The sequence below is a fragment of the Camelus dromedarius genome, chromosome 20, assembly GCF_036321535.1.
Source record: "Camelus dromedarius isolate mCamDro1 chromosome 20, mCamDro1.pat, whole genome shotgun sequence".
Taxonomy (NCBI): Eukaryota; Metazoa; Chordata; class Mammalia; order Artiodactyla; family Camelidae; genus Camelus; species Camelus dromedarius.
In genome coordinates, this window is record NC_087455.1 from 24,491,721 (window position 1) to 24,515,511 (window position 23,791).

At 32.6% G+C, this 23,791-nt stretch overlaps 1 protein-coding gene across 1 annotated transcript in view; it reads left to right on the forward strand.

Moving 5' to 3' along the window:
* Positions 1-22,548, forward strand: part of EIF3E (eukaryotic translation initiation factor 3 subunit E) — a 40,395-nt gene extending 17,847 nt beyond the window's left edge. Inside the window, exons 8-13 of the mRNA XM_010985132.2 lie at positions 6,762-6,888; positions 7,780-7,881; positions 9,163-9,272; positions 20,781-20,883; positions 21,180-21,314; positions 22,363-22,548. Coding sequence (XP_010983434.1) covers positions 6,762-6,888; positions 7,780-7,881; positions 9,163-9,272; positions 20,781-20,883; positions 21,180-21,314; positions 22,363-22,401 — 616 coding nt within the window. The 3' untranslated portion in view covers positions 22,402-22,548. The remainder of the gene's footprint in view (positions 1-6,761; positions 6,889-7,779; positions 7,882-9,162; positions 9,273-20,780; positions 20,884-21,179; positions 21,315-22,362) is intronic.
* The last annotated feature ends 1,243 nt before the right edge of the window (positions 22,549-23,791 follow it).

The window sequence follows — 23,791 nt, forward strand, 5'->3', positions numbered from 1 at the left end:
AGTCATATTAATAAATATATTCTTTAAATGGTCATTTTAGTAAGTTTTAAGACTAAAATATTTGACCTCTTAAGTTGTTAACATAACCAACAGGACTTTGAATTTAAGAGAAATTAAGTTACTGGTGGTGATACAGATGAAAAATAATTGCCAACCAAAAATGCAAGTAATTTTTTAACATAGTAACAGGGAGCCATTTTTTAATGGTGTATATTATGTTGTCTGCATTAAATGCTATATGTTCCCCTGAATCTGGCAAATTGAAGCACTTTTATCAGAAATGTCCTTGGTTTATTTTTGTATTAACATTACAACTTAAATTCTGTGTTAATGTATTTAGTCAGTATTTGCATGACATGCTGGTTCAGTTTGTTAAAACTGAACAACGGCAAAGAAGTTTTTGTAACAGGAGATTGTTTTTGTCTTTCCTTGAAAAGGGAAAAGCAAAATCTACATGGCATTAAGTGAGCTAGAAGACTGTGATATTTGCCTGCATTCCAGCATTAAATTTTAAATGTAAATATAAGAGTTAAAATTTTATAATTTACATAGCATTATAGTCATTTCTTTTTTTATTAAGAGATTTTTTTGGACTCAAATGTGCCTTCTAGGTTCACATTATTCACTAATGTGGACATAAAAGCTTCATTCTGTCTGAGCTCTTGTTCCTCCTTAAATCCTATTTGTGGGAAATTTACAATTATTAAAGTTACATATATACTTTACTATTTGCTGGGTGCTCTGATAGGTTGTTTGTAATCTGGAAAGTTATATAAGTTATAGTCCGTAGGTTGCATTAAGTAAAAAGCTCCTGGAAAAGTTTTGTTTGTTTGTTTTTTTTAGCCACTATGTACTAAAGTAAAATCCTACAAGGGTGGTATTATTTTGTTCTGGCCTTTGGTATATAGTAAGCTTACAACTTTATTTGGCAATATTGTAGAGGTAGATCTGCAAAGAAATAGCTGAGCCAACCTCAAAAAGACTAATGTATAAAACCAAAATGCCGTCATTATTTGCAATGTGAAGTGCTAAGAGGACTTAGTACATGAAATATTGACAAATTGTTCTGACCCTTAGGTTTAATACATAGAAAGTTGTAGAATACAGAACCTTTATGAATACTTGGAATCAGAATAGAAAATTTATGTGACTGGAATGTTTAATGGCATCATCAAGTGAAGTATCATGTTAACATATCCATTTCCACAATAGGAACATTCTTGCTAGTGGGACCAGATCATGAATTTTTTTTTTTTTTTTGGCAGGTATGTCGTCCTAAACATTTTGATGAGCATTTCCAAGATTTGCTTTTTGCTTCTCTTTTTACAATTCCATTTAAGATCAGTACTTCTCATTGTGCTCCTGTCTTCCTCTTCTGTCCCCCATACTGATTTAAATATGTTAATATCTTTCTTTTCTTGAGGGGGGAGTAGTTTGTTTGATTGATTGATTGACTAACTGATTCAGAGGTACTGGGGATTGAACCCAGAATCTTATGCATGCTGAGCATGCACTCTTCCATTGAGCTGTATCCTCCCCCCTTAATTATGTTAATATCTTTTATCAACTTCTTCTCTAGTCTTCCCTATCTGGTAGCTTTCTCATTAAATTGATGAATCTCACTTTGCTCTGGTGCATTGTTTATTTCATCCTCTGAGGGCAGTCTTATTTCCCTTATACTCTGATTCTTGAGAAGTATCTTTTTCCTGCACCCTTTGGGCGACCATTATATTATAGAAGAGGCTTTTTTTGTGATACTGACAGTTGTGATCTCATGCAGTAGTTGAGACATATTAATATTGGATGAATCTGGAGTATCCAGAAAAATTATTGGTAAATCATTGCAAGAAATTTGAGAATACTGAGTATAAAATAGTTATGTAACTATCCTTATTGCTAAACTATCCATGCATCTTATGCAAAAATGTTTTATGAGAATTTCAAGCTCAAGAATTAAAGATATATTTCTCAATATTTGTGGAGATTAATCAGATATGCATTCAAATGAAAAAAGATTAAAAGTAACATTATCATGTTTGCCTCCCTCCTGATAATAAAACCTGTAAGATTGTCTTCTGAGTTGATTGATATCCCTAAAGTCAGGTGTGGGAGTATGAGCCTTCCCTGAATGAGCAGATTGACTTAAACATTGGATCCTTTAGTAGCTGGCTCTCATCTTGACACCTAGTAGATGAGTTAAGGATAAGGACAGCTCTTGAGCTCGGTTCATCTTGACACCTAGTAGATGAGTTAAGGATAAGGACAGCTCTTGAGCTCGGCCATAGAAATCACTAGGAATTGGCTTTCCATGGTTCTATTTATAGGTAGACCCACTCTCCTGTAGTTTTTGCGGTTACATATGTATCCAGAAAAGAACATTAAATTCAGCTGATTTTTTAAAATATTTTCAAGTAATGAAAGGAAGTATACAAACAAGAAAAATAAAAATATTCAAACCCACTGTGAAAAAAAATCTGTACTACAAATATGAAGGAAACAGTATGGATTAATTCTTGACAACCTTATGGCTTATATGAAATTAAAACAATACATTTAAGTCATTAGTGGAACTATTTATTATAAATATTAGAAATAGTTCAATTGAGATTGGAGAAAGTTTTGTTGAAGATAAAAGTCAAACAAAAGTCAAACTTGGATTCTAAACTATCCTAAAATTCTGAACTATATTGGTTGGTCTTGTACTTTAAATAGTCTTTACCCATGCATGATTTTATAACACTATGCTTTTGTTATTTGGGAAGTACTGGTTCAGGGAGTTGTACAGGTATTCCAGATATGTTGACATTGTACAATACCAGAAAATCACAATCATTAATTTTACTTCTAAACCCATTAGAAAAGTATTGAAAAGTAGTCAAACTCTTGATGACAGGTACAAATTTTCAAAATTCTGCTTTTGGAAAACTCTAATTTTATTATTTGTTTTTACTGAAGGATAAGCCCAACTTCATTTTCTGGAAAATGCCAGATACCTAAGTCTGAATAGCTTTAGTGTGACTGTTATTCTTTAAAATAAAAATAGCGTTCTGTGAGAAAAGCAGCTAGTTCACCTTACAACTCAGTCATAGAAGTATTTTTCCTTAAAACAACCATGACACTGAAGTGTACAGCAGAAGATCTTTTGCACTTCCCATCTTAGTCACACAGAATATTAAAATTAGTACTCGAGATAAGTTTTTAAAAATTAATAATTTGTAAGGCCTAATCAAGGACATAGTTGAAAATGGATTTTTTTTTAACTGCAAGAGTGTGATTATTAAAAGGTAACAGTGACTAATATAGTATGATTCCACTACTGTGATTTTGTGCTAAGATACCAGAAGATTCCATTTTTTTGTTTATGATTTGGTGATTTTCAGTAACTTTACCAAGTGGTGCAACCATCACCATAAATTGGTTTTTGAACATTTTCATCCTCCAATAACAACCCTCATGCCATTTGAACTATTTTTTTTTAACAGAAATAGTCTGTTAGCAAAATGTGAAAAAGAAGACTGCACAGTAGTTATTACAACTTTCAGTTTTCACCAAAATACTGTTCTTACCGTTTTCACTTGCCATAGGGTCAGGTTGCTGTAATATTTTCTTCCTTGTTAGTAATGTCTTCATGAGTTGCTTTGATTTTGCTTCATTCTAACTTTTTCTTCTAAGAATACACCCAGTTGGCTTGATAGATCATTGTTTCACCATTTTCAAGTAGACAAGCTTCTAGCAAGTAACATGTAATTTGCATTTGTTTATTTATAGTCAGTATGTGTTTTCCAGTTGTCTGTTAGGTAGTAGGTATTAGTGGATAAAGTGTATTTTCCTGTTTTTAACTTCTAATAGCACAGGAATACAATTTAATGTGGTTCATTGAATGTAGGTTAAATTAATTATATAGATTATGATTTCAGGCTTTTTTAAACTACTGAAGTACTTTGGAGATAACTTATACTTTGTCCTTGAAGTGAAAGTTTAGATGCTAGTGCGGGGTAAAGTCTCTTACATCATATATAGTACCATTTCTGCCATAATTTATTCTGAATCTAAAATGGAGATGATTTACACATTTGAAAAATGTTAAACTTTTAAATGTAACATAATATACAAGATAAGGTATCAGGTGTAAGATAGAACAGTGTTCGTAGGATATTAGAGATGAGGCTTTGCCACCAAATGTAGCTGCTATTAGGGGGAAGAATGCATTTGTAATACAATGCCCTAGGTACTGTCCAGTTGTAAAAAGAAAGATAAAAAAGATCATTTAGCAAAAGAGTGTTTAATTTGTTTTCTAAATAATAATGCAAATTTCCTAAGAAATTTCAAATTTTACTATTAACAGTCCACTGGATGGTATCCAGAATTTGTCCTGATTGACCCTTCTGCCTTTATTTTTCCTAAATTTTCTAAGTATTCCTGATAAGAAAACTCTTTCTCATGAAGATACTTTGCCTGCTTTAGCTCAGTGTGATCTCTAAGTTCCCCATCTAAAAATCCATCCTCTGAAGTTCTGTAAGTCTCATCTTTGATTTTTTTTTCAGCCTGCCTTTCTAGAAATAACCATTTTCTTCTTTTCTGTATTAATTAAAGTTTTTCAAGTTCTATCTCAGGTTTACTTCCTTCATGAGGTCCTGTGTATTGTGCCTGCCTTATATTTGGAATTTAATTATTTAATTTTTTTTAAAAAAACTTAGAATTGCCTTATTTCCCCAACTAGATTATACACATATTTGAGAGCAGAATTTTTATTTTGTTTAATCTTTATATCATCCCTCACATAAAAGATACTTAAATATTTTTTATTTGGTGGTATATTTTGTCTTATCCTTTGAGTACTAGGTGTTCTGACTTGCAGTTAGAAAATACTGTAAGAAAACTTCCATAATTGGAGCAGGGTTGTACTAGAGGAAAAATAAGCATTTTTATTTAACCATCATGAAATTATACTTCAGAACACAATAAATACTGAAGCTCTTACTTAAAGGAAAAATAATTTTAAGTTAGATTTCAAAAATAAGGGAGGTATAGCCTCCTTTCTAACATAGTTTATAATCCAACAAACAACACAACAAGTAGCTTAAGAACATGCTTAACTAAGTACAGATGTATTGTGCATGCTAAACACACTGTAAATGTGTAACACCCATCAGTGAGACCTGGAGAAGTTAGAAGAGCCAGGTGAAGATGAAAATTGGTTTTACCTTCAATTTTTGATTGATAGAGAAGAAAGAAGATAAAGAGAAGTAAAACAAAAGAGCACAATGGTTATGTGTGAGTTTTGCTTGTATTTGAACTAAATATATAATTAATTACTGATCCTACAAGAGTATGAACTTGGATAACTTCCCCAGAATCACTCTTAATCCCCACTCCCTTCTTTTATGTATCCATCTATATAGATATCTGGCCCTTTATAAAAATTTTGCTTCCCCCTGCTGTATACTCATGAGAGAGATAATTTCCTAAGGAAGTCTTTCTCCAGTAAAAACAAGTTACATATGGTGCAATGATATAAAGAAAGGATAAGTAAAAATAAATATATTTAACATAATATAAAATAAACTTAGTTTTTTTGGTCTTGAATGAGTTTCATAAATGCTTACTAAAATTACTGAATTCAAAACTGATTAAGAAAACAATCATGCTTTCCTGTGCTTGTATGTGATGTCTGATAAGAATATAGAGGCAATCACTTGTCCTGAATGAATATGGTGTTTTAAATTTTCTGCCTAAAACTCAGGCTTAATTTTTCAAATGATGAAACTTTTAGCTGATTTGTTTAGTTACTTTTCCTAGAAATTGTTTTATTCTTGAGTGAGTGTTGATTCTGTTTATACCCTGCCTTGTTTAGAGGGAATTTAAAGGGGAGTGAGTGGGACTAGATTTTATTAAGTGTTAGGTTATTATCAGGTTCTGGTGTCCTCTGAAGTGTTCAACATTTTATTGGGAATCTACGATATAACAAAGTAAAAAAGATTTATTAATATTATAATCTGGGAGAACTTGGAAGATAAGGTACCTGAGCTGGACCTTGAAGGATGGCTAAAATTTGCTTTCAGAAGGATGTGTTTGGGAGAGCAGTCCATGTGGAGTGGACTTTAAGAAGGGAGGAAAGCAGGAGATAGTGTTGGTGTGGTGGGAGATGGAGCTGTATAGGTACTTTGGGGCTTGAAGATTTAGCTAAGAGGAATGGACTTAATTGACAAATATTCCCAAGCTTTGCATGGTACCTGGTGCTCAGACATTCTTATTGAATAAAAATTGGGGAGCTGTATAAGAAAATTGAGAGGAGAGATACAGGATAAACACCAAATAACAGAGGATAGCCAGCTCTTGATAGTTTCTTTCTCTATTGTTTCCAATCTTTCATCCCCTGAAATGAATTCTTTAATTTGTGTAAGTGCTTGATTCTCTAATTATGAGTGTTTCACACATTGAAATCTTTTGGAACAGACTAATAGCATGTATAAGGGCCTTCCAAAATCCTTTTACTCACCAATGGTAATAGGATTATTTACCTCTCAAGTAAGACTCTCATCTCACTCCAAATTGGGGAATACCAGTTGGATTTCTTATCAGTTAGACTTTTTTGGAGGTGGCCCTTACAATATTCATTCTTAAGTTTTTACAGTCCTAGGTTACTCAAACAGTGCAATCTAATGGGCTGCCCAAGTGTTTTCTTTAAATCACAGATGATTATAGATCTAGAAAAACTGTGTAGTTACTAATGTTAAGTAACTTTTGTATTTTTACCTTAGGTATCTTAATGCAATTCAAACGATGTGTCCCCATATTCTCCGCTATTTGACCACAGCAGTCATAACAAACAAGGATGTTCGAAAACGCCGGCAGGTGCTAAAAGATCTGGTTAAAGTTATTCAGCAGGTAAAAAGTGAAATCTTTATTGACTTTTTTTTAAATACACCTAAATTTTGAGCCTAACCTCTTTTTCTAAAGTAGGACTCTTTCCTTCCTGACCAAAAAAAAGAAGAAACTAAAAAATACTAAAAAGTAGGACTCTTAGTTCTTAAGGTAAAATGTTTAAAAAAAAAAAAATTCAATTCTACATGAAGTATACGTGGAAAGAAAAGAGCTCAAGAGCTCCAAATGGGCATATACCATCTTTAAGTTCAAGATATACTTAAAGTAGATGTGGTATGAATGAATACTGCTCTCTAGGTGGATATTTAATAGACATTGTGTATTAGTGTTACTCTTGCTGCAAACAGTAAAGGAGATCTGAAGCCTGGAACTTTTTGTTGAAAGATCACTATATAATTCGAGTAGTGCTCTTTACTTTAATATAATTATAATTTATAATTTATAGTTGTACAAAAGCTACTGCCCCACTGTTTGATTTTTAGTGAATTTCTCAGGAATAACTATGGGTTGAAAAAAGAACTTAAATATTTGTTTGACTTACGAATAAATTAAGTACAAAAAGACAATTTTATTCTGCAGGGTATGAATATCCTTTTACTTTGAGAAATTCATCACTATTTATTAACTACAGGAGGCTTTTGGAAGTAGGTGAATTTGAAAGTTTTTGGACTGTTTCAGGATAAGAATTTAGAGAACTTGGTCTGGAAGGCATTATAAGCTTAAGGTGTGGCCTGGAATCAGGATATGGACAATTGCTTTGAGAAGATAATACTAGGTAATTTGTTAGAAATTAACGGTAAGGGAGGAGAAAATAGGAAGGTGGGACTGTTCTGGGGGCAATCTACTAAACAGTGTTGAATCAGATCCAACTTGACCTTTGACTTAATTTTACAGGAGTCTTACACATATAAAGACCCAATTACAGAGTTTGTTGAATGCTTGTATGTTAACTTTGACTTTGATGGAGCTCAGAAAAAGCTGAGGGAATGTGAATCAGTAAGTATAAATTTTACTTACAAATTTATAACATTCTTCAACTTTTGGATATTATAAGAGTTATTTAACCTTGCAGAATGTTATTAAAGTAATGATACCAGAAATGTTCATTAATCTTAAAATTGCAGATTGTTTAGATGTACTGGGTTGAAGACATTTTTAATATTACTACCATGTGTGTATCTCCTTGGTTAGGACAGTTTGTTAAAACATTGGGAGAGTTATAAATTCACACATAATTTCATCTTATCCCGAATGAGTAAATATGTGAAATATTTTATATGTATTGGCAAGGTTATATGGAATTTAATATCACAACTGTGATTGCAAAATTTTTTTTATAAGCAGGCCTGTCTTTAGAATTTTTCACATGATTATATTTAACATTTGCTATAAATCAGTCAAGCTAAGAGTTTTAATTTTTTAACTAGAGTGTCTTTTGGTTGGTAGAAACTAAAGGTACTTTCAGAGCTACTGAAATAGATGTATGGGTTTTTTGAATAAATTAGTTTGCAAGTTTTGAGAAACTAAGAATTTACCTGTTAAATGCATTTACCAAATTCACAAGTTACTACTTGTCAATTTCATTTTTGAACTCAAATGTTACCACAAAAATGCGAATAGTTTGTTGAAGGACTAAGATCTTATATGTCTAAGAAAAGAAAATTGTATAAATATATCTTCAGAGGTGATTTTCAAACAGACAAAATTGGAATTCAGTATAATAACTTGTGTACGTACAGCCAAATGCAGCATTGTTAAATATTGATGTATATTTGTAATTAAGTATCTAGGCCTTGCCTGGGCAATGGGGCATTTGGTTCCTGTTCTTGAATTAAAGTATTCTCTTTTAATTATGATACCACCTGTGGAATAGGTGCCACCTCTTGAATTTTTTTCTTTTGTAGATTTCCAGGTCTACTTATTATCACAGAAGTTTGCATATCTTTAGTCCATTCATAACTTTTAAATAGCTGGAAAATATTTACAGAGCATTTATGTAGCATAATAGGACAAAGCTTTGTCACAAGGTAGTTCAAGTTAATGAAAGAACAAGGAAACATTGCAGATCTTTTGTCTTTTTCTTGTAACATTCACTTGTTTGAATCGTTAGACTTGAACATAGTGTTCTAGAAAGTGCTATGGTGTAGAACTTGTGGTATTAGATGAGAGATTGTGAATGGAATAATGAGTAAGGCACACAAAGTATTTGAAACAAATTTTTAAAAATTGCTTGTTAGCACCATTAATTTTTTTTTCTTTTATATTTCGTGCACATAGGTGCTAGTGAATGATTTCTTCTTGGTGGCTTGTCTTGAGGATTTCATTGAAAATGCCCGTCTCTTTATATTTGAGACTTTTTGTCGCATCCATCAGTGCATCAGCATTAAGTAAGAACACTCTGATTTGACTTATATTTTCTACTTTTAAATTCCTAGCAATTTTTATTTATTATAGAGTTATACTTAATAGGATTCCAGTTAGAGTTTTGTTTTATTTCTCTTTGCTTTAGAAGAAAAGAAGAAGTTTCATTGATTTATTAAAAATCCTAACTTTTGTTTGAATTGTAGGATACTAAAGATCTTTCTTTATCTTCTTTAGTTTCCATGTCCCACCTGTGGGGCAGCATGATTTTTGAAAATGATAACTTCAAGGCAGTATTATGATTATAATTTACTTTTTTAAAGTTACCTTTTAAAAGGGTACTATTATATTATTACGTAGGGAGAAAAGAGCCATAACCAGTTTCAGAATGGTTTTCAACAGGAGTTCAAATAAGGAGTTAGTCCTTAGTAAATCAGAAATACTATTAAAAAAGACCATATTTGGTAATTGTTTTAGTTAATTGAGTTTGTTTTATTTAATTATATATTTGAATTCTCATATAGTAAACTCCTAGGACATTGTAAAATGTTGAAACATGGAAAAATTATGGTGAATTTCAGTTGAAATTTTCTCTGTTGTATGAGAAAATTATTGGGGAAAAATCGTGAAACTTATGTAACTATTAGAAACTAATTTTACATACTAGAATTTGAAAAATAACCAGTGCCCTTTGGCCACAGATGAAGTCGAACAGTAAATACTCTATAAATGTTTAAAAAGTTACTACTTTAATGTTTGCCTCATAGGAATTGTATGTAGACCAAAAGTTTTCTTTAGTGCCATTTGTTTTTGTTAAGGCATCCACACTTGCTTGCCTAATTGTAGTGGGTTGTCATTGTAGTGGTTATTCAGAGTTCGATTTATAGTGATTGTGGGGCTTTTCTGGGAGTTGACGCCTTGACTTCAACTTACTAGTACTTCACTATAGCTAGCAGATGAATAATTTTAAAAATCTTAGTTCTCTTAAAGAATACTTGGGAATTCCTAATATGTCATTGCTTGTGAAATAGGTAGGTGGGACTCTGGTGGACAATAGATAACTGAATTCCTGCATTGCTTTTTTAAAGAAAGATTTATAATTCGGGCTTGAGAAAGAGGGATGTTAATATTTTGATTTTCCTTGTAGACTTTTCCCCATTTCTCATTAGAAACTGATCACTTGGGTGTTTTTTGTTGTTGTTGTTGTTCAGAACTTATTTAACTGTTTACCCTGTTGTAAGCCTTCTGAGAGCAGACTCTTTTTTAAAAAATAGGTCTTTAGCACCTAATATACTGACTTTGTAAATAATGATGCTCAGTAAATACTTGTTAAATTAGTTTCTTTCCTTTGCATTAGGGAATTTTGTCCATTATTTTTGTCTGTGTTACTGATTTTTCACTTTGATGTTTGCTTCTTTAGTTAGGTACCTTCTTAGGTACCTCCTAAGGTATCATGAGTAAGGTTTTTTATTCCAGTTTCCCTGTATTAACTCTGGGACCTTAAATCATTATTTTGCTTCTTGGGATTCAGTTTTCTATCCTTAATGGTAAAATAGATACATGTGCACTCAAGAGCCGTGTATAGCTCAAAGAAGGTAATATAGTAGCTTTTATAAACTTTCATGTGACTTTGTCTTTCTCAAAGAATCCTTCTAAACATGTCAATGTAGTTTTTGAATTTTTTTTCTTTGATTCCTGTAGTTTTTTGTGACTTTAGACAAAGTCTAAAGTATTTAGTGGCTTTTAAAGTCCAGAAATCTTTTTTTCTTCCAGTGATAGTTTTTTTTTTTTTTTTAAACTTAGGCTAGTTGAATATTTTTGCATACCTGTAGAATGTTTTACATTGATTAATGCATTTTCTTCAAATGTTGGGGAAGAATTTAGAGCTGGAAGGAATCTTAGGGAGTTTCTAATCTAACAGCACACAGCTATTGAATCATTGACAGTAGGACTTTTCAGTAGAACTTCTGAAGTATTGGAAGTGTATCTGCATTGTTTAGTATGGTAGCCGATAGCCATATATGGCTTTTGAGCACTTTAAGTGTGGCTCAGATTTCAAGTTCAAAACATGGTTTTTAAATTGTATATGTAGGACTTGTTTTCAAATGCAATGTTATATATATATATAACATATATATATATGAGTATACATTTATGTATGCATATGAGCAGATCAAATCAGAGCCCCTTCACCTTGTTTAGCCTGTACCTCTATTTAGGTTCCCTCCTGACTATTTAGACACCTTTGTGGAACCATACAACTCTGACTCTGGAAACCCAATTTTACAAAACATTGAGTCAGTACAATCCTTTGTTTTGTAGCTACCCATTTATAGCTGAGAAACTGAAGGCTCAGAGACATTTAGCTGCTTAGGTGTTATTTAATGAAAGGCCCTGAGCTAATAGTTGTCTGACATTCATTGTATTGTCCCTCATTGTAATTGTTTTTTTCTTTTTCATTGTGAGCAGTTCATATTTTTAGAAATAGCAGATTTAGACTAATTTGTCATTAGTGTATCACTTGAGCCAAAGGATAAAGATGGAAACCATTAAGTCAGTTTTTAATTCTGTCTCAGATTCTGTTGAGCTTTGGTTTTTATTTTACAAATATAGGTTCCATAAAGCCACCCCAAACTTTCTGAATTAGATTTTCCGTGTATGCTGTGCTATGTGATGCTGTGTAATAAATAGGGCCCATTTAGGGTGACAATTCCAAAGCACATCCAGGATTGAGAACCACTGCATAAGGTTGCCATTTTTTTAGGCACACAGTTACAGCCTGCTAGGGTAATGGAATGAAAAAAATCAGTGATTTAACATTTTTAATATAATATGAAAAAAAGACATGATTCTTAGAGCAACGAGATCTCAGGTTATAAGGTTTAGGGGGTTGGTGGTGGGGGATATGTGGCCAGTAGAACTCAGTCCTGGAGGTAAGCTTCTTTGTGTTTTTAGAGCTGCTTTAATGGGTTAGGAATATGGCTGAAAACAGTGTTAAGCATCTAAGTTGGGCTTTTATAAGTACAGCAAATATCTTAATTCAGACCCCCAAGGACTTGGAATCTCTGATAATGAATGACAAGCATAGCTAATGTTTACCTTTCAACAATACATAGAAAAATTATTGTTCTCTTATCCAGAGGTTTTTAAACCTAGCTATACATCAAGATCATCTGGAGAACTTAAAAAACCAACAACGACTTAAGAATAGATTTTGCGGCTTTACTGCAGACTTTCTAAATCTCTGGTATCAAGGCTTGAGAATCTGGTTTAAAATTTCCCAGGTGTTTCTTTTGCAGTCAGCCTTGGGGAATCATTGCTCTGAATTAGTGATCATAGTCCTAACTGCACTTTAGAATCAAGAGGGAAGCTTCAAAAAGAAATAAACAAAAATAATGGATGACAGAATCCAACCCCTAAAAAACTAAAACATTCTCAGGGTTGGGAGGGGGAGATCTCAGCATTTGTAGTTTTTAAAGTTCTTCTAAGTAATTCTGATACAAAACCTCCTTTTTTAAATTATACTTTTTATTTCAAGATGATAACAGATTTACCTCCAGTCATAAATAACAAAGAGATCCCCTGTGTACTTTACACAGTTTCTTTCAATGGTAACATCTTGCAAACCATAGTAAAATATCACACCCATCGTATTGATGTTGATATATTCAGGTACAAACATCACAAAGGATTCCTCAGATTGCTCTTTTATAGCCATAACCGCTTCCCTCCCCAACTCCCTTAACCCCTGGCAACCACTCATCTATTCTCCATTTCTGTAATTTTGTCATTTCAAGAAGATGCAAAAAAAAAAAAAATTCTAAAAGAGAGTGTTCAACTTTCCAGAGAGGATAAATACACTGCTGTGATCACGATGGAATTAATGTGCAGTATAACTAGTATAGTATAGTTGTTGAAAGAAGAAAATAGAACAAATGTGAATGAGAGCCTCTTCTGGCCAGGCACTGGGAAGAAAGTAGAGAGCACAGCCTCAGAGCTTAAAATCAAGATGAGGAAACAGATATTAAATAAAGATAAAGTTACAAATTATGAGAGGCATTTTGAAGAAAAATACAGAGTAATTAGAATGACACAGACATAACTTACATATTGAAAAGTCAGAGAAGTAATTTGGATTGAAGGTTCAGTGAACCTTGGTAACTCTCTAAATGAAGTATCTAAGTAGACTCTTTTCCAGTGTATACTAATTATGACAAACTACTCCATTCACTAGTTTATGCTGGCCTATCTCTGCTTCTGATTAATTTAAAGTTATTTGATATTTGATCTTTTTTAAGTGTAGAGGGGAAGGGATTTGTCTCTGTCTCCCTTTCTTCCCTTCAGTGGACACATTTCAAATGTTATTCAGTATTATAAAACCCATAGCTGGTGGTTTTTTGATTTTGTTTGTTTTTGTTTGTTTGGGGATTTTTTCCCCCTTGGTTGGGGAGGGTAATTTGATTGATTTATTTATTTTAAATGGAGATATTGGGATTGAAACCAGGACCTCTTGCATGCTAAGTATGCACTCTCCCACTTAGCTATACCCTTCCCCTTTTCCCTGGGTGTTTCATTTATGTTTTTTCAGATTAAAAATTTTTTTTTTATTTTTACTTTTTTTGAGGGAGTAATTAGGTTTATTTATTTATTTTTTGAGGAGATACTCGGGATTGCACCCAGGACCTTGTACATGCTAAGCATATGCTCTACCACTTGAGCTATACCCTCCCCCCGTCATGGCTGTTTATTAAATAACTTTTTCCATTTGTGATTTAGAACAGTCTCTGTTGATAGGGCTCTTCACTAAATGACTGTGAGAACATGTGATAGTCTTATCTTTATAAAAATGCATATTAAGAATGTTTTTATCAGTTTATATATAATCCTGTAGATTTGTAGGATAAGTTACAAATCTGTTTACTATAAAGTATGCAACATCTGTCAAAAAAGATTACTATGATGGGATTTAATTTAGTATAGCTGAATAGTTTATCAGATATGGTACGTGTCTGAAATTTAAAAGCTATTCTAGAATAATTCTTGGGCCAGTGTTCAGTTGTAGATAAAAACAAAGTATGGAAGTAATATTTTGAATGTGTATGGTAAACATGTTGGGAGCATACATTAATATAATTTCCTTACGGGAGTTAGTTTTGGCTTTTCACAAAAGTATGTATTTGCCAGTTGTTCTTGCATTTAAATTATGAGGTCATTCTACTTTGCTTATTTTATTAAGTAACATTTTAATCTTGATATTTTTCTTAAAGTTTTTATTACCACATAGCAATTTATATTCTTAATTATACTTCCTGATATTAGAAAGAAATAAAAAGGTACATTTCCAGATGGAGATAAAATACTTTTAACAGCCATTTATCATTGCATTTCTGTGTTAACTATAAAGTAATACACTCTTTTTTTTATTGAAGTATAGTCATTTACAGTGTGTCAGTTTCTGGTGTACGAGCATAATGTCCCAGTCATGCATGTATATACATATATTCATTTTCATACTCTTCTTTTTTTTATTAAAGGTTAAAGATATTGAATATAGTTCCCAGTGCTATACAGAAGAAATTTGTTTTTTATCTATTTATATATATAGTGGTTATCATTTGCAAATCTCAAACTCCCAGATTTATCCCTTCCCACCCGCTTTTCCCTGGTAACCATAAGATTGTTTACCATGTCTATGTAAAGTAATATACTCGTAATTTTGACTAATGAGATGTTGGAAAATTCAGTGAAGATTTTCATTTGTCACACACAGCATTTAGCATTTCTCAATATTCCCGTTTTCTTTCTTCTATTTCCTCCTAATCATACAATTAATTAAGCACAGTTTATACGTAACACTTATTCTTTAATTAGTTGTTATAGCATACCCTTAAAAAAGATGGGGTTCTTTAAGTATGCATTGAATAGTTAGCCGGTTTTCAGTGAAAAGCAGGCCAGAGGTTTCCATAGCTTAACACTTTAGTCAATACTACTTGAAATGTGCTTATCAAATAAAATTTGGAAAGCCAGTTTATTTAAACAGGTAATTAATAAGCCTGTGAAATGCTGGACCCCAAGTCCTTATTTGTTAAGATACCTCAGGGCAGGGGCTATGGAAAGGTTCAGAAAAGATCTGACTATCTAAAAGATTGGTTATTGAAAACCTGATAGACCATCAGCCTAGAGTTGATGGAAGCCTAATTGGTTCTCTAGATTTCTTAGATTTATGTTCTTATGTTCTTACCTTAAGTTCTTAAGTGGGACCACTGGTCTTAATTACTGCCCAGAAACAAGTATCTGGTTTTGTGCTAAGTGTCATGAATATATTTAATTAATGAAATTGAATAGAGTATGAAATACTTATTTTTACTGAAATAGCACTTAGGATTCTGTTTTCTTTCTTTTTTTCCCCCTGAAGGAATAATCTACATTTTTATTTAGTCAAAGTTATTAAGCTTTTCCTATATGGTACTGGATTTTGTATTTTAAAAGTTTCTCATAATTGGTTTATATGCTGTTTACCTGTTTTCTTCTAGGACCTTCATGGCTTTATTTCTCCAGCTTAACTCCATCTAAGATTTTTCTATGAAATAGAGTAGCTTCCCCATTCCCCTCTACCCCCAAATAGCTAGCCAACATGATTTATTGAAAAACTATTTTTCCTCCCACTGATTTGAAATGCCACCCATATCACATTTTAAATTCTCATATAATCTGTAATCTTTTATAATTTGTGTGTTGATTTCTGAACTAGCACCAAATTGTTTCAAATAAGGTAGATTTGTAGTATCCAGTATTTTTTTTCCCTGGAATTGATAATTGCCAGTTTTCCCCATTTGGTTGTTCTTCTTTATGTTTTTTTCATGACTTCTGCTTTAGATTCTTTGCCAGTTTGTAAATCTTGTCTCAGAATTGATTATTTTATCTATGTTGTCTTCCTCAAAGTCTGGACAGGTTGTTCTTTGTGCTGGGTTCATTTTTGTCTCTGTCATTTGTCCTGGGGATTCACTTAGCCTGTCTCCTATGACAGAGCTCCAGTTTCTTGGACATTGTGCCTTCCCTTTTCTTGGTTTGCTATCATATTTGGTAAAGCATATTCTTCAATAGCTTTATAAGGAAGAGTAATTTGGAAGTAAATTTTCTCACATCTAAAATTGTCTATTTTACTCTTACACTTCGTGGTGGTATTGCTAGGTATGGTACTCCAATTTGCTATTTTTCCCCCCTCATCTTTTATATGGATCTATTGTTTTTCTCTCTGGAAATGTGGAAGTTTTTTGTCTTTATTTTTTTTCTTGTGGTCCCCAATCCTCTGAAATTTCACAATGATATGTCTTAGTATAGGTCTATTTTAATTCTTCATATAGGGCCCTTTAATTTGGAAACTCATACTCTCCAGTTCTGGGAAAGTCTCTTGAATTATTTCTATAGGAATTTTTTTCTTCAAGTTCAATCCAAAAAAGGTCATTACCAAGAGATGTCAAGGAACTTACCACCTGTGTTTTGGGTTTTTTTTTTTTTCTTTTTTTTCTTTTTAAAGGTGTTTTATGGTTTCAGGTCTAATGTCTGAGTCTTTTAATTCATTTTGAGTTAATTTTTATATATGGTGTAAGATAGTGGTCCAGTTTCTTTCTTTCTTTTTTTCTTTTTTTTTTTTTTTTTTTTTTTGGTTGCATGTAGCTGTCCAATTTTCCTAACACCATTTGTTGCAGATGTTCTTTTCTCATTGTATATTCTTGGCTCTTTTGTCATAAATTAATTGACTGTATATGCTTGAGTTTATTTCTTGGCTCTCTATTCTGTTCCATTGACCTATGTGTCTGTTTTTATGCCAGTAACGTACTGTTTTGATTACTGTAGCTTTGTAATATAGTCTGAAATCAAGGAGCATGATGCCTCCATCTTTATTCTTCCTCAAGATTGCTTGAGCTATTTGGTGGCCTTAGGTATTTCTTACTTAACATATTCAATATCATGTTGTTTTATCACTTGAGCAGGAAAGCTTGTCAACTAAAAGAGATTTATTTTTATATATATATCGAGATATATATATCTTTAAGGGATTTACACAAATAAATAAAATGTCTTTAAGCTGCCTACTGACAGGTTGAGAATTTTAGTGTAATCTGAATAATCTGGAAGTTATTTTTGAGTTCAAAACCTAGGTTGAATTAGATATTTTTCTCAGAAATTCTGCATTTTGATACATTCTGTCTTTTAGTTTTCATAAACTGAATTATTTTAAATAACACAGAATAAGCATGGTATAGGTAGCTTAAGGCAACTTTTTTGGGTTTTTAGGCTTTAAATAGGATATTACCTTTTAATTTTAAATCTTTACTAATTTTTTCATAAAATCAGCTAAATGAAGGAGAATTGTGGACTCCTGAGGATTTCTGTTAATCACTTAATTTCTTTTACTGTGTATATTTTCCTGTTACTTAAAGAAACTGGATTATTGCCACTTTCTCTAATTTATTCTCAGAATGATTGGTAGCCTAGATTACCTGACATGCCATCAATAATTTAATAATACTTCTTGGACCTTATTTCAAGCTTTTCTTTGACTTGATTTAATAAGTAAAGGATCAGCAAGCACAGTGCAAAGCAGTAAATCCCCAAAGTGGCATTATGGTCAGAACATGCAGACATTTTTGACTCTTGATGCATATTGCCAGAGTGCTCCAGCCATGTTGGAATATGAGACTTAGAAAATGGGTGTAAAGAAAGAGGGATGGAGAATTATGGGTGGAGTTATACAGAATAGAATTTTCTTTATTTATCTTAAAATTTGACCTTAAATATTTCTTTATATAAATTGTCCCTAAACCTCAAGACAAGAACTGGGAAACCCTTTTGCACTCACATAGCTCCTTCCACTTTTCATCATTATACTTAACATAGTTTATGTATTTGGGGGATTATATGATTGTCCCCTGCTCCATAGCCCCCAGCTTTAAACTTTATAAAAGTGGAAAATAGACTGTATGTTGTCACCAGAGTCTAACACAGTTCATATTTTTGTTGAATGAATGACAAGGAAGAGAGTTGGTTTGGTTTGTGTGTGGTATTCACGAGGAAGAGTAAAAGAAGGCTGGAAAGTTAGATTGTAGCTAAATTGTAGAGAACCATGAAAGAAAATTGGAAGTTTGAATTTTATTGTTTTTGTAGAAGAGCTCTATTAAAGTTTTGAAAGGAATTTGGGAACAAACTGGCTAGTTGAGCTTTTAGACTAAGCTGGCAACTGTGTAAAATAGATTAAGGAGACACTCGAGGTAGCTTAGTTAGAAAACAAGGAAATAGTAAGTCTGATCTAGGGTAGTGACTAGGGTAGGAATCAGGCAGTAAATATTTATTAATTGCTTCCTGTGTACTGAACATTTTGCTAATTACCAGGTATATAGCAGTGAATAAGGAAGCTATGGTTCATGCTTTTAGGTTACATATACAGCCTATCATAAAAGCAGATATTCAACAAAATCACCACAGCTCTGTGAATACTTTAAAAAAAAATACGAGCTTTGAAAACATTGAACAGATATGTCATGGTTGGAAGAGGTGTCTTGGAAGGCTGGTGCGGGGGAGAGGCTGTTTTAGCTGAGACCCATGTAACACACAGCTCAGTGAAGGAAAGAGTAGATGAGCCTTTTAAGCAGAAGGCACAGCATGTGCACAGGCCCTAAAGTGGTTAAAAACATGGCATGTTTAATGAGCAAAGAGGTTTAGTTTGGCTGGTGGGGAGGAGAGTCAAGATGAGAGTAGCTTACTGGGGAACTTATCTAAGAGGCAGTGATTAAGGAGATAATTGATAGGACTTCTCGCTTTATATGATACAGGCAGTGAGAAGGCGTGAGACTGAATATTTCATTATAATTCTAATTATGTAAACAGCCTCCATAAACAGGTTTTGTATTATAATTTTTTAAAAATGTTTATGAAGCCAACTATATGGAATTAGTGGCTATTAGGAATAACATTTCTGTTTTTTAAAAGCAGTATATAGAGATATTGAGGATTGGAGTTTCATTTGTGCTTTTCAGAATAAAATGGTCTTGGCCTTGCTTTAAAGAGTTGTCTTTTGAAGAAATACAGGAGACACACAAAAGAGAAATTGTTATAGGGGATGATAAACTAATGAGTGTATTTTGGAAAATTTTACCTTTACCTCTCTTTACCTTTAGAGTAACAGCTTCAGGTAAAAGTATTAGACAATTGCTTATTTTAGAAGTGTAGAAGAGAATGAAATTTACACATCTCTAAAATAAGTCAAACACCAGCGGGAACCATAAGGAGTTTATTGAGAAGCCACAGGAAACACCAGCTGCAGGATTTTTTCCTAGTCAAGAAAATGCCTAGTTGTTTAAGTAAATTGACACATTTCCCTACTTTTAGTAGCCTAAATAAAATGAGGTCTGGTTAGAGAACGTGATATGGAGAATAAAATGAAAACAAAGTAAAAGTTGTGGACTAATTGTTCTTTATGTTTGCTAAGAATGTGTTCTTAACAAAATTGATCATTAAAAACACAGAACAGAATTTGACATGTAAATTCAGGGAGTTTTATGATTGAGTTGGCTCATACTCATCATGTTTTTAACTTCAAGCAAATTTTAGGGAATGAAATTCTTTTAACACTTTGCCAGTAAACATATAAAATAGGGATAGCACAGATTATATTATTCTCATAAAGGTATTTTTATTAACTGGGTTACTTTTGAGTTGGGAGCTCTGGAATTACATAGTTATATGTTCACCAGTGTCTTGAATATTTATATTTAAAAACTGGGAATGCTATCAGTCCCAAAATTTTAGCTTACAATATTCTCAGGAGTAATTTTGTTATTGATATTCTAGTTCTCTTTGTTAAATCAGTGATAATATTAGAAGGCCTGGCAAGTATCTAATATCTTCATTGAAGACAAGTGAAAAGGGACAGTTAATATTTGTGTTTACAAACACCCATATATGCATATATGTATACTGTCCTCTTAAATGCTATATACATGCACACGTAGAATCTCTTTTGTCGGCTGACTGACTGACTTATCTACTATGAAGGCTTGTGCTTTGTGTTAGTCCTGATAAATTAAGCCCTGCAATGGCCTGTTTTTCAATCTGATCACACATGAAATTAGAAAAATAAAATGCATGTTGTTAGTTGATGACATCAAAGACTTCAGATCAGAGTTTGGTATCGGTCATCTTTCTCTCTTCCTGTGTCCCTCTCATGTTTTCTGTGTATGTGTACCTGTCTCTTTTTCCTCAAATTCAGTGGCCATTTAACCTACCTTTTCTAGAAGCTAGATTTTCTAGATTCTAGAAAAATCTAGAATCTAGATCCCCAGATTGTAGATAGATCATGAACAGTACAAGATAATAACACAAACATGAACAGTGCAGTTTTAAGAGTCAAACTATTTAAGAGAAGGTGACTCATAAATACCTGAAAGTTTCTAAGCAGAGTGTGGGGGTCAAAGCCTATGGATAAAAAACTAAGTTTTTAGACTTAGTTAATGCCATTTTTTCTTATTCATTAGCATGTTGGCAGATAAACTGAACATGACTCCAGAAGAAGCTGAAAGGTGGATTGTAAATTTGATTAGAAATGCAAGACTGGATGCCAAGATTGATTCTAAATTAGTGAGTATTCTCACTGTGCTACATACTAGATATCAGTTGCTGATTATTTTATACTTTCAGGGGTAGCTTTCATGAGGACATTTATTCTGTTAAGAATGCGTTTTGTTTTAATGTATAATAAGTCTTTGAAGGCAATGGCAACCTCCTATTTTGTGTTGTTGGATGAATATTGTCATCTCTATAGAACATAAAAATGTGTGCAGCAAGCATGTAGTGTTGTGATGTCATACTCGTGACTTACCTGGGAAACTTGGTTGTTAACATTATAGGATCAATTTCCCTCTGTATCATTTTAGGGTCATGTGGTTATGGGTAACAATGCAGTCTCACCCTATCAGCAAGTGATTGAAAAGACCAAAAGCCTTTCATTTAGAAGCCAGATGTTGGCCATGAATATTGAGAAGAAACTGAATCAGAATAGTAGGTCAGAGGTAAGAACCACACATCTTCTACTCTGTCTGGAATTTAGCAATAATGTAACATAATTGTTACATGGACCTCCTTTGAAAACAAATTAATATTGGTTGTATCTGATTTTGTTTTGGGGGGTGGCAAACATTTTAAGAAATTACTAAATTGAAAAGAATTTCTCTTAGATGTATTATGCATTAGTTAAGGAAACTAAAAAAAAATTAGTGTTCCTAACATAACTTTTTTCTTTTAGTCTTCCTGTGTGCCTTCATTAACTCTTTTCCTCAGTGTTTCAACACATCATTTTGATACTGGCAGATGATAACTTATATGTGTAGGCTTCTTTCAAATGCTTGAAATTTGTGTTCCTTTTAAATCTAAAGAACTACTTTTATAAAAATGTTGATCTTATATCTATTAATACTGATCTTTAATTTTATCTGATAGTCATTAAACTGTCAGAAAAGTATATACCCATTTTTGGTAGAAATCCTGCATATTATATATTAAAAGAATTTGAATGGTCTTGTAATTTTGGGATTTCATACCACCTTTAATTCTCTTTAGCCATTATGATTATGTATAACTGGAGGATAGGAAGTTTTAGGAAGCAGTTGTGGTACATTCGAGGACCTATTTTGATTGAAGTTTTAGCAACAGGTTTGTGTCTTTAGCGTAGTCCTTCAGTATTAAAAGATAGGGAAGAATTAGGAAATTACTGTCTTTGCCGATTCCAACTGAGTCTAAAATAACTGAGCCTGAAAAATAACTTTCATATAATGGTGTTTCTATATGCTTGAGGATCAGTTTGTGTTGATTTTTGTTATAATATTGGTGATAACTGTTATACTTTATAATTTGTCAAAAACTGTATCAGATGGTATTTTGATATGTTTGTTTTATTCTAAGTGAGGCACCTCACATTTAGTAATTGCAGAGGTTGTTAAAATCTTGGAGGATGGTTTGGCAGGAATAGTGCTAAAAGAAAACACTAGTATCACTGTTTTCTAAGTTAGCTTTTTCAGAAAGTATGTTTCACCGTGTCAATTTCTCTTTGTGTTATTTTAGGCTCCTAACTGGGCAACTCAGGACTCTGGCTTCTATTGAAGAACTGTAAAGAAAAAAAATGAAAAAAACTATAAAAGAAAGATGAAATAATAAAACCATTATATAAAGGTGAAACATTTTAGAAACAATTAACATATTGAGTATAATTTTGGAGAATTTGAATAAAATTGGCTGTGTTTCATTTTATTTCCTGTGTGTGTAAGTGTGTGCTTTTTTAACTTTTCATTTTGGAATAATTATAGGAGTTGCAGATATAATACAGATGGATCCTATGCATCCTAAACTTAGGCTAAAACAATTTTTTTCCTCTTATGTTACTATAATACAATATCAAAACCAGGATATTGACATTGGTACCAATGGTGTAAATAGTTCTGTGCTATTTGTATCACTTTTTGTTTAACTGTTAGGCAGTCAAGATACAGAGTTGTCATCATCATGAAGTCTCCCTCATACTACACCCCTTAGCAGTCACAGGTACTCCCACAAGCTCTAACCCCTGGCAACCACTAATCTGTTCTCTATCTATAATTTTGTTGTTATGAAAATGTTATAGCAGTGGAATTACACAATATGTGACTTTTTTGAGATTAGCCTTTTCTACTCTTAATGCCCTTGAGATTTATCCAAGTTATCTATCATACATATTAGTAATTTGTTTCTTTTTATTGCTAAGTTGTATTCCATGGTATTGATGTACCACATTGTTTAACCATGTACCTATTTTAGGATATTTTAGTTGTTTGCAGTTTGGGGCTATTAACAAATAAGGTTACTGTTTCTTAATTCCTTAAGTGTCTCCTTAGTCACTTATTAGGCAGCTTCAGAAACCTAAATAGGAGTATAAGTTGAATTTTATAAATATCTTCTTGAATATTGTATATATACACACACACAGAATTAACTGGACATCTAAGATATTTAAGAGGTATATAAAGCTCTGAGTCTCCTTTACATACAAGTGGTTTGATTTTCACTTTGATTGTTGAACTAAAACCCAGACAGATTATAGAAATTTCTGTTTCTGCTCTCAAGGAATGGTACAAAGATAAAAGATACATGCATACTGTTCTTTTACTTGACAGCTGTCCAGGCCACCATCAACATATAATTAACTTTGGAGAATATGGTCCAGATTTGGCCCTTGTGCTATGGTTTCAGACCCCTAGTTTGTGGTATTGATTCTTGTAAACTGTAATCCAAAGGTGCTGAAGCTAGGAGTAGGATTCCTGGTCAAGGTAAGCCAAATGCTAATTTTTGATTCATCTATAACCAGTGTCAGGAAAATGCCGAGTTTAGAGGATCACTTATAATATAAAGTGATCAAAGTTCATAGAGGAAGTTCCAACAGGTGGCATAGCAGTAACTAGATAGATGCAGACCTTTGTCACCTCATGTGTAGGAGCTAACTCCATGAGTCAAAAGTAAA